General features: G+C 37.6%; 1 protein-coding gene and 1 long non-coding RNA gene across 2 annotated transcripts; both read right to left on the bottom strand.

The window, feature by feature from the left end:
• Positions 1-545: 545 nt before the first annotated feature.
• Positions 546-2,611, bottom strand: LOC129358388 (uncharacterized). Its single transcript, XR_008605801.1, has 4 exons — positions 2,533-2,611; positions 2,407-2,433; positions 1,957-1,979; positions 546-881 (listed from the first exon to the last, which is right to left on the bottom strand). It is a non-coding gene; the product is annotated as an uncharacterized LOC129358388 (long non-coding RNA).
• A 1,335-nt stretch (positions 2,612-3,946) lies between these two features.
• pa2g4a (proliferation-associated 2G4, a) lies at positions 3,947-11,541 on the bottom strand. The gene is made up of 13 exons (XM_055027394.1): positions 11,353-11,541; positions 9,580-9,708; positions 9,342-9,447; positions 8,044-8,113; positions 7,863-7,955; positions 7,591-7,654; positions 7,379-7,457; positions 7,204-7,282; positions 6,348-6,481; positions 6,161-6,255; positions 5,327-5,454; positions 5,192-5,245; positions 3,947-5,063 (listed from the first exon to the last, which is right to left on the bottom strand). Exons 1-13 carry the CDS (start codon positions 11,432-11,434, stop codon positions 5,001-5,003), a joined length of 1,176 nt encoding a protein of 391 aa, XP_054883369.1. The 5' UTR covers positions 11,435-11,541; the 3' UTR covers positions 3,947-5,000.
• Positions 11,542-11,988: the final 447 nt, after the last annotated feature.

Genomic DNA, 11,988 nt, shown 5'->3' with positions numbered 1-11,988 from the left:
GTGGACCTCAAGCAGTATGGACTCTGTACCTCTCTGGGACCTTCCTTTGTAAATGAAATACAAATAGGACCCTGGAGAGTCAACATTGTCCCTCAGCGCATTTTTAACCCTATGGAGGATTTCTCAATGCATAGCAGCTCTTGATACATTGACTTCAACTTATAAAACAGGTTCCAATTGAATGGCTTTTGCTTGAAAATATTGTCAAGGTTTGCTGAACCTTTATGAACTCAAGTGCCTCTGATAAACTTCTAGCCATAAATGATTGTCCTGATCCAACCAGACCAGTTTAGAGGCCCAGGAAACCGAAGACTGGTGAAATGGTTGGGGTCAACACCCTCCGACTTAACTATATCGTTTTTACAATAAAACTGCCTTATTTCATTTTGTAATAAATGTTTTTACTTCCTAGTTCAATTTGTTGATGCACCTTCACTATTTTGACAATTCCAGTTTCATCAAGCTTTCACTCCCCCTCAAGAGGGCTAACTTAAGTGGAATAATTTAATTTCTTTGAGGCCAAATATTGACAGAAGAGGCTGAACTGTTTGGAAACTTAACAGTGTTCATTTATTGTTCAATACACCACATGACAGTTTGGAAAACAAGTTGTATTATGGTCCATGAACAACGCAGCTGCACTTCTGATATCCTTCCAGTATCTTTGCCTTCCTCCAGTTACGCATCCACAGCTTGGCCAGGTGTAAGTCGTCCTCTGATGGAAAAATCAGGACTTGGCCACAATTTCAGTAGATGCTCCAAGCAATCCACTCTTTGGAGGAATGGGGTTGTAGATCTGGAGAAACTCAGATGGATCACAGCTGGCAGGGATGAGGGCTTACTTTGACCTCTGCCTCATCTTTCTCCTTTTACGCTTCAGCCTGTTGGAAATAAAACGGCAGCTTTGAGAAAAACGTCCAGCTAACTCAAAATAAACCCATTGACTCAAAGTGCTGCTTCCTCTGAATCTCAACTAGCTCTAGTAGATCTTTGGTGAAATTATTTATCTACTTAGCTACTGTAAGGAAAAGCCTCACTACTGAACTCATTTTCTGCAAGGCTCAAGTTCAGGGATCACCAATTGCCAAAATTTACCAATAGAAATTGTCAAGCAAGTAAAAATCTCAGTGGAAATGGGATTCAGTATCAAACCAATGTGACAAGAAACAAAACAGCAACATGTGAATGGGATGGGGGTGTATGAAAGTCAATTTCCAAAAACAAAAAACTGTCCCATTAATCTGTTCTGAATTAGTCATTGTGAAAACTCAAATCACTGAAGTTAAATTTGTATTTAAACTACCAAATTGTCTGAGCACATCAACATTTTTAACTTCCTAAAAATAATCTTAAATGAGCCACTGATACTCTAATTTGTGTTCAGTCAAGTACACAAAGTCCTAGCTGGGCTTTAAAACTGACTAGATTTAAGCTCAAATGCTAATTATTTGCATTAGAGCTCCCAAATGCTTAGACTTCATTCAGTAAAATGTACCTACAGTTCACTTGGATAAAACATTGATGCATAAAGAGCTTTTCATGCTACAATAATCTCAACTGCTGTTTTTTTGTTATCCAAAAGCATAGCCTGAATGTTAGGCTGAATAAAAGATCTAAGCAATTAGCATCAACTCCAACCTTACAGTTTCATATAAATCATTGAAAAGTTGTAGAAATTATTCCATGGTGTGATCAATAGTGCTTTAGTCCATTTTCAATGTGCTTTGATGCATCTTGAGCAACTTTAAAATTCACCGACTTGGTTAATTTGTAACCTACATGTGTTAATTTTATTTAGATTTTTTTTAAAGTAAATGCATATAAAGTAGACTGCACGTGCTTAGCTTTAGCTACCACAGTAAGCTAACCCATAAAAAACCCTATGACGATATACATTTTTAAAAATTGTAAAATAATTTAATAAATCACTGTAGGTGGCCTGCAGTGGGTGCTTACCTGCGCATACGCTTCTTCCTCCACTAGAAGAGAAAAATAAAGTTTAAATCTTAAACATTTGTTACTTAAACATCAGCTTGGAAATGAAGACAGAGTGCTTCTAATGACATATTACAGGCTCAACTTAAAAGTCTCACTATTGCAACACAAAAAAACAAAAACACATGGCATCAATGGAGGCACTGGTTTGCTTTCGCTAACGGTAGCACGCAAAGCAGCGCAGCAGGCCTTCTTTCAAATAAATATCCGTGGGGTGGAATTACTTCACTTTGAACCATTACAGGTAAATAACCATCACACATTCAGCATAAGTTAAGGTTAAATTATCCTGCTCGTCAATAGGGTATGAATAAGAAGCGAGGGCGCACGAGCTAAGATACAAGCTAGCAGCCTAGCAACGCGAGCGGAAAACAAACGCCTAAAATACAGAAACTGAATTCCTTATCTTACCTTGGCTCTCATCGTGTGGAGACTTTTCTGTAAAAATGACACAAATAACTGGTTAGCAACTGCAGATGGTTTGTAAATGTCAAAGATTAACTTGGATTTCGATCGCGGTGAGATGTGCCGCCGTACCTCAAAGCGAGAAGAGCAACGGAAAGAGGATGTGACGACGAAGGGCCGCGACTTTTATAAACTTATGACGTCACTTCAGACTGGCGCAGGGCGCATCGGGAAATGTAGGGTGTGTCCAACAAAGTTCTGTGCCTACATCCTTTGGAGGTCGCATTTGAAGTGTGATTAGTCAAAACGATACAACGAAGGCTCCTTTAAAAGTTCGTCGTTCTTTCCCCCAGCTTTGAAGGTCGAAGGGTGAATCCTTCGCTGGCCATCGTATCCCAGGATTCATTGCGGGACAAACGGGAGATTTTTTTTGGCGGATGAAGTACGAGCGGGAAAGGAGAGAGAGAACGATAGTTTTAGTATTAAGTATCTGTTATCAATGATGATAGGACTGTCTTTGATAACAAATTACTAACTGTACAGACAAAAAAAAGTAGTAATAACTTAATAAGAAACATTAAACTTTTCCATTATTAACCATGAGAAGAAAACATTTATTTGTAAGTCCTATCTAAAGAAAAAATAATGACCTAATATCTTTCTTTTTCATTCTCTCTAAAAGTAAAACAAATTAATTACAAAATTGCTGAATGACTTTCTCTTGAATTTTTTATTTTTTTTATTTTCAAACAAATTTCAGCATTAGCAACAATTCACGACTCAATTACTGTGACAATATTCACTGTAGTGCTATAAAGACCATTTGGAATGATCTACAAAACTGGATCTGGTATAAACAACCTATTTCATGTAACTTCTGATATGTTAAAATGTACTTTGCAATAGGCAACGAAGAATCAAATTATGGTATTATAAATTTAATTCTCCTGGTCACTTCAAGTATTGATTTTTAAAGATCTCTCCTGTTTTCAGCCTTTTGCTCAGTGAAATAATTTGCTTCAAAAATGTTAACTTGTAAAGATTTATCTTTACTTTGTATTTTGAATATTTTTCTAATTTTCTCTTCAGTTATACAAGTTGAATTGTTCTTTGTTGTAAAGTGTGCCTTCTTCTGTTTTGAGTCTTTAAATGTTTACAGGTTGAGATATGCTATATATTTGAGAGAATCACATGCAGGGAGCGATTTTGTTTCTTTTACAAGCTTTTAGGAATTACCGGTACCTGTTAACTTTAGCAAGTTTCACTTTAGATCATTTCTGCAAGCAAATAACTGGTGGTGAAGTTTATACATTTTTTAGAGTGTAACTGGTATAATACATAGAAATCTTTTATATTAAAATGTATTTTTTCTCATTAATATTACAAACTTTGTGTACAGACTCAAAGGGGTAAAAAAATCACCTATTATCCAAACATTTCATGTTGCAGTGTTAAGCAGTCTTCGGTATCATTTAATCTGTGTAAAACTATTTATTATATAACCTGAGGGTGAACAAAACAAAAACAAAACAAAGAAAACCAGATGTGTATGAAAACATTTTATTCCATCTCCATAGGTGTAAAGTTTCTTGCCCAGTGGTTGAGCTTGAAAAAGCAGCATTGTGCTTTTCTCCCAACGTTTTTCATTGTGGACAAATACCGACCAACACTTCTCTCAGACCTCAAAAATGGAAACTGACATGAAATGATCGTTCAGCTGTCTCGACTGAAGACTCGTCTTCAGACAAGTTTTCCAAAACTTTAAACAGCTTTAGTCTCCATGATTCATAAGACTAAAGTGTGTTACAGGTGTAAATGGTAGAAAAGTTTTCAGTTTTTAAACTAGATCACAAAGTATAGATGTTTATTTTCACCATAAAAAGGGGAATGGCAGTAAATGTAGCAGATTGTTCCCTAAAGTCATGTTTGTTTCCACCTCCTTTTCTTGTATACCCAAAATATTCTCTGTTCAACTTTTTAAAATCTAGGGATTAAAACATCAAAGAAAAATATGGCCATAATAAAAATATAAATGTTTATTTTAGTATTTAATCCTTTACTGCATAATATTGGCAAGGAAAATAATTCAGGTTGACTCCAGTTTTTGATGTTTTAAATGTGTTTGTAAACTAGAAACAAGAGGAGATGCATTAAAATTACTTTGCTGCAAAAACAACCAACATGAGCTTATTTTCTAACTAATAAATCAAAAAGAAATTCTCAAAAACTTAAGTATTAAACATGTTTAAAACTCAGTCTGGTGATTTTCATACAAAAACAAAAAGGCAAAACTGCATGAAAAAAACAAACAAAAAAAAAACAAAAAGAAAAACACGTATGATGCACATTTTGAGAAAAAAAAAATTCATGCTTTTTTTTCCCTCCATTCCTCGACCAAATTAGGGAAGAATAGGAAACATTTCTCCAGTGATTTTATCAATTAATAAAGCAAAGGGTTAAGCCAAATATTCATCAAATGTAGGTATTTCTAAATAAACCTATCAGTTTAATTTGCTTGATTGGCAGAGAGCTCCGGAAAACTTGTCGTGTTTTGTCTCCCTTGTCTTTGGGGTCTTGCATGTGTGGAAAGGCAGTTTTGTTTATTCTGGTGCTTCTGTGTCCTCAGTCGGCTGTCCAGTTGCGTTTTCTGCCGTCTTTGACGCCTGGAAGACATGAAAAGGTTAAAGTTATATGGAAACTGTCCATATAACTAGTTAACTGTCCTGTTCAGCTGAAAGTGGCAAAAAGCAACACGGTGCCAGAATTTACTGCGCATCACAGCACAAGTTACCTTCTTTTTCTTCTTCTTTTGTGTTTTACGGCTTGCAGAGCTCTGTAGTAAAGCCTTGAGAAGGGAGAAGAGACTCAGGATGCATGATGTTGATTTTTGAGAAGTTAAAACATTCATAACTTAGTTCAGACTCACCTTGAGCTCTGGATCCTGAACTTCGTGCTCCGACTTGTAGAGCTCCGGATCGAAGGGTCCATTTGTGATTCTATGAGGCCCGTTGGCCATCAGCAGCACTGTGAACTTGAACTGGGCAACAAACTCTCCTGGAGGGAAAAAAAAAAAAGTAGAGGTAGTAAAGATGTGTCTTAAAATTCAAATATTGTTAAAATTGGAATTTATTTAAGTGATTTATGTCAGGAGGAAAAACATGTATAGATTCTTTATACACTAAGTGATTCATCTCAGACATTTACTTGTATTAATATTGATTATAGCTTAAAAGTTGAAGCAAAACCTCAACTTTAATTTCTCTGGAAATATGGACTTCAATCATGATCAATAAGTCAATAAGAACTACACAATCATGGAGGAGACTGGCTGCTCATATTAATGAAAAGTTGAGTGGAGGGAAAAACAATCTGGTAGAATAAGGCGCTGAAGCAACAGAGATAACTTAAGAAAATCAGACACACCAAACCAACAATGAAGACAACTTGAAGGCTGCTATTGAAACAGCCACAAGCCGATTAGTCTCCAAGCTGTGATCAAGTATCTCAAGCACTGAGTATTACTTTAGTCATTCATTGGCTAACATTTCTGTACTGAAAGTTTTATTTTCATTGGTCTCATGTATTTGTCTGATTTTCTGAGAAACAATGATGGGTTTTTATTAGCTGTAAGATATAACAATTAAAAATAAACACTTAAAATAGCGTTTGATTCTGTGTGCTATTGATCGATGTAACTGATTTGTGATTTTGTAATTTTCTGGGATGCAGCTCTACACCTAACAGAAGGTAAGATACTCACCTTCCTTCTCATGCAGAACACTGAAGGGCTGCAGCAGCTCATGCTTGGCACACTCGACCACCCCAAGACGAGCTTTAGCCTCATCCTCAAAAGCCCTGGTTAAAGAATCGATGGCGTTTATTAACCTGCTGCACACGTAGCACTTCAGACAGGTGGCGGCGGTAAAGGGGACATAGTGCTTCCTAACCTTAATGTGAAGGGCATGGCGTCAAAGCGTCGCTCCACTTCGCTGAAGAACGTACGAGAAGTCTTCATTTTCAAGCCGTACTGTTTGTTGGGGTCCCGCTTATAGATGGTGGTCCTCAGACCTGAGTCTCTGGCCTGGAGATAAACCAGACATGGAGTTCAACTTTCCCTATCGGTTTCAATGAGAATTAGATAAAGTGGTAAACTAATAAGAATACTGGGTAAGAATGGCTCCAGATGGAAAACGTCAATGCTGAAAGTTTTTTTATTGTCTTTCTAGGGATTAGACTGAAAGTAGCTTTGGCTAAATCTGATGTAAAACATCTCTTGTTGTGAAAAAAACGTGTTTACATCTTGTCTCTGTGATATAATAAGTATTAAAAAATTGTGACAGTGAGTAGGCCTGTCACAATAATCAACGAATCAAGTAATCGCAAAACAAATTAAAACAAACTCAATAATTTCTAATATTCTTATTTATTGTTTTTTTCTTTCTACCAAAAACTGGATGGGAAAAGTCTTCAGTTTGGATTTTTGGTCTCAACTGCATCACTTTTTGAAGAATAATTTTGTTTAATGAGACTTTGTAATTCATTTTATTAGTTTTTTCTGTTGTTTTGTTGATTTATTTTGGATATTTAAAATATCTTCCAGTTCCAGTGTTAAATGTTCATTGGAATTTAAATCTTATTGCTCTTTGAGAATCTATTCTTGCATTATTACCTCTATATTACTGACAAATTGTCTCAAAACAACAATATTATCGTTTATCGTGATAACTGCTGGGATGATTTAATCGTCCAGACACATTAGTTAGTTATTGTGAAAGGCCTGAAAGTGAGGAGCAGACGACTTACCTTCCCTTCTCCAGTGCTGACCAAAACATCGACAGCGTAAACTTCATGTACCTCAAACTCTGCCTTCTCGTGGTCCTTTCTGGAGAATATAATCAGAAAAGAAGAAATATTTGAAGATCTTATCCGTTGCTATAATAATCTTTGTGATCGTTTTCAGAATGGACGACGACAGTACCTTTGCTGGTCTGACGGGTTCTGAATGATTGTTTTCTCTCCGTCTATCACATGCTGCTTTAACTGATGAGACAGCATACCTTAAAACCACAAAATCAAAAGCAGTGAATAATGCTGAACATTGTGGAATGAAACACAGTGCCATGGAAACATCATCTGACAGGTTATGAATGCATAACCGTTTTCCCATTACATGATGACGCAGACACCCACCCTCAATAGGAGAGCATTTAAACGAATGTGCGATCTTGTTCCAGGCTTCTGTCACTTGAGTGTTCTGAGAGAGAAAAACAAAATCAAATATTTTCTAACAAAATATGCATTTTATCTCTAAGATCAGTCTCTGATCTACTCCATTAATTAATCAGCTCTGAATTGATGAAAAAGCAAAGAGAAAGGCAGCAGAAAACCTGAGGTTAGGATTAAGAGGAACATAAACCTTATGTTTCACAGAACTAATCTTTTTAGCCACACGACTGTTTCACCTGGTTGCCGGGTTTAACGAGGCGTAGCGCCGCTTCTGCGCACAGATGAGCCGCTTTGATGACGTCAGCTTTTCGGCCTGTGATGGGGTTCTCCTGCAGCAACAGAACCGGTCCGCGACGGTGAACCAGAGGATGTAGAAACGAGACTAAAAACAGGATTTTGTCTTTAAAAAGCTCTCACCTTACTGGCTCCAACAACAAAGCTATGAGCCACGTTTGCGATGAAGCCGTCAACGTGAACCCCAAGATCTCTAAAGAAAAAACAGAAAGGAGTGCAAACATTTAGAGCTGCCACTTTTATTTCACTATGAATTCCCTTTTTGGAAGTGACAGACATGATTCTGGAAAAGACAAGGGGGTATATTTAGTAACCATCATACAGTACAAAACTTCTTAAAACAATTCCTTATGAATGCTAGAGACATGATTAGAAACCAAAATGCAACAATTGACCTGTGATCTACAGGCCAAATATTGAAAAATATGTGATTTCTGTATCTACTAAATGCATAAAAATGAAGTTTGGCCTTTAAAAGAACCAACAATATTTGATTTGATGCACTTTCTTGAGATAAATTACTAGACAGAAATTAAGAGCATTTAACACATAAATGGTGAGTCAGTACAACTACAGCCTGGTGTTGCTAAAATGTCTTAACTAATTTGAAAATATTGCCAACTTTTAATGGGACATATTGTCTAAAAGTCAAATAAACTGTTACAGGCCAAGTGAACACCTGGTTGAGCCACTATTTAGATTAATCTCAGTGTTTTTGCTTCTCAAGTTCACTGGTTGCAAATTACAGTGAATCAGCTTAACCAGAGATAAAGCTCCTGGTTGTCTACTAATCCTTAAGCTAAAAGCCAAAGAGCAAGGAGCAAAAACAATCTGACTGTACAAATATTCCAGTCAGGAGAAGCAGACAGAACAATAGCAGCATTTTATACCACTGGCTTAGTGAAGACAGTCACAAATAATATACCAGGTAAGGTTACTAAAACTGGAGTTTTTTTCCAAAATGAGTGAAAAAACGAGATTAACTCATGTCAGCAAGAAACTGGATGGTTTTATGGCTGGCACTAGAGGTTTTCAATCAGTCCTCCATATTTCGGACAAAGAGTATGATTCACAATTATTTTCTTCCAAATAATACATTTGGGGTTTGGTAAAAACACTCGAAACCCAGTGGGAGAATTAGATTATGATCAAAGCAAACTTTAACTTTAAGGCACAATAGCAAAAATAGTTTTATCACAGAAACACCACTGTGCAATAGTCCACAATATTCACAGAAAAACAAAGTGTTGGAAGTATCATGCCCTGTGCTTGTTTTTTGTTTTCCAGACGAAACTTGATTATGTGTTAAAGTGGATGAAATAAGGAAATGTTCTAAATACAGTCAGCTATAAAGACACATTTTTAACATAAAGAAGGAAAACACACGGGAAGCAGCAACATCACTGCAGTGTGGCACCTACATTTTGACCAGATCTCCATCTTTGAGTGTGTAGTCGGGGTCACTCTTCAGGGGAGAGAAGTGGCAAACACAGTTGTTGACTGAGACGCTGGTAGGGAAGGCAATGCCTAGAAGAGAGAGGAGTCTTTACTTAGAAATGACCCACAAGTTGATCTCAATCAATAGTCCTCAAAACAGCTGATCAACTTAATCCAGATTAAGTTGATTTCAAGACGCAAGCGACCCCATCTTCTCCTCACCTTTCTTCATTTCCTTCTCCTTCTTGAAGACCTTCCCCGTCTCGGTCACGATGTAGGCGTCGCCCACCTCACACAGGCTGAGCACAGAGATCCCGGCTTTAGCCGCCTCCACAACCTTACGAAGAGCCTCTGTGTGGAAACAAACCGCACAAGTCAGGACAGCCTAGTCGCTGGTCTGCTGGTGTGACTCTGATACTGTTAAACTGAGGGACGTCAGGAGTTCTGTGACAACAGCTTCGCTAGTGTACTACCATGGGAAGTTATGGTATTTCAAAATACTCAATGGGTGTAATGGAACTGCAGTGGAGGCAGAGATCTGTGATCCATCCACCCAAAGCTTTGTGTTACTGCTCAACAGTCTGTGTTGCAATGCCCAAAGGACGGCTTTATACCCGTAATTACCCACAGCTACAATACAGGCAGGTAATACAAGCCCTGATGTGAAACACAGTCTACGAGATTCTGTGTGACCATTTTTTTTTTTTTTTTTTACCAGAACACATTCTGTGCAGGTTTGAGTACAAAGTGCACAAATAAAGATGGAGAGGGAAAAAATAAGTATTTTTCTGTTCATACTTGCCAATTAGAATAGTGTATATTTTTCATCCATATAATCATAATTGTATGGTTGATTTTGTACCTGCACTGAAATTAACAATATGCCAACAGGGTTATAATATGTCACATTTCTATTAATGACTATTTGGTTCAATAATTCCCAAACATATTTAACCACACAGAAAAATAAATGGACACAGAATGTTTTACCTACATGGGTGGAAAATAATGTGTATTTTTGAGAGTCAAACTAACCGGCATCACTAGAATTTCAACAGACTGAAAGTGAATAAAAGATGAATAGCAAGAGCTCTGACAAGCCTTCCCAATAAAATGTTATTTTTATCAAAGGAAATTATGTTTTTAAACCAACTTGTAAGTAAATGTCAAAAAAAGAGAGAAAAAAAAAGAAAAAGACAATTTATATTAAAATGTATCAATATTTAAATTTAGGAAAGCCCATGTCAGGCTCTGGGTTACAAGCTTAAAGTTGTTCACCTTTTCACTTGATTTCATGATCATTTCATATGATGTGAGAAGTTACTTAAACTGTGCTTCTTATTTTACTATTAATAAAGGAAAAAAAAAACTTCTCCCAAGTACTTTTAGCACATCAAGTCCTAATGTAGCTCCTGAACTAAATAATTTCATCAAAATAATTCCTCCATATGTTAAAGTTAGCCTGTTAAGAGCCATTCAACGAGGTGCATAAGTGATTCTAAAGTTAAAATAAAAAGTGAGCAGAAATGGTTTTTAATACGTATTTGTCAGGTTACTCAATGATAAAGATAGCAATGACTCGGGAAGGTGCTACAACGACTGACTCAGAAGAACGAAGCTCGGTTCCGTTCTTATCTTTCGGCTCGTCGGCGTTCAGTTTAACAGACAACCATGCACCAAGCTGAGCTAGCTTGTTTGTTAGCATCTCACAATGTTTTAAAGGTTCACCCCCATTTAAAACCCTAACATCAACCTTGAACTACGCCAGCTAGCTCCGGCTAACTTGGCTGTATAAAATTGTAGGCGCTGCACCTGTTCGCCTGCGGGTTATGATAGCGTACGTGCTCCGTGAATGTAAAAGCACATGGCTGAAGCTGCAGCAGCTGCTGCTGCTGCTGCCGCTGCGTGGAGAACGTCGTTAGCTGGCAGCGCGACAGGCCGTTAAGGGCAGGTCGTTCCAGTCACAAACGGCTCTTAATTTTTTCATCAACTTACGGGTGGCGATGTCACCCCCCATCTTATACTTGGTGACCACAAGGTCTTCGGCTATGGTCTGCTCTTGCTCCTCGTCGGACATGTTGGCAGTGAAGTTCCCGTCGCTCCTGGGCCCAATGAAGCGACAGCTCCCCGAAGATCAACGCGGCTCAGACCGCTACGCAGCTGCTCGCTGTACGCGCGCAAGCCTCCGGATGTCCCGCAAGCTCCTCCCACTTTACGGCGTGACGTAGCCACAACCCAGCCCGCCAAAAACCCGGGATTGTTATGGCAAGCTAATTTATCATTTAACAGTTTTGCAAAGCGGTTCTCCAGTCAAATTATTACATTATTACTAGTTATTTACCATTAATAATTTGTAGTGCTTCCAATATTATCCATGCTTTTTATTTCTCATAGCCATTATGAGAAAAATAGCAATATTATTTAATATATAGTAATATTTATTGATTATTTTGTCATATGTTAATCTATATCCTAGACCTGCACAGCAAAAATGGAAAACATTACATTGTATTGTTATTTCTGAATACTGTGACAATGATTCAAGTTATGATCCACCCATAAGGGTCATTTTCAGGGAGTTCAGGGACTCTGAAGGGGCCGACCAGCTCCCTCTCCATGATTTCGGCCCAA

The sequence above is a fragment of the Poeciliopsis prolifica genome, unplaced genomic scaffold (assembly GCF_027474105.1).
Source record: "Poeciliopsis prolifica strain line A6 unplaced genomic scaffold, Auburn_PproV2 SCAFFOLD003, whole genome shotgun sequence".
Taxonomy (NCBI): domain Eukaryota; kingdom Metazoa; phylum Chordata; class Actinopteri; order Cyprinodontiformes; family Poeciliidae; genus Poeciliopsis; species Poeciliopsis prolifica.
Note: the sequence above shows the minus strand (reverse complement) of the source record. Positions and strands in the feature narration are given on the sequence as shown.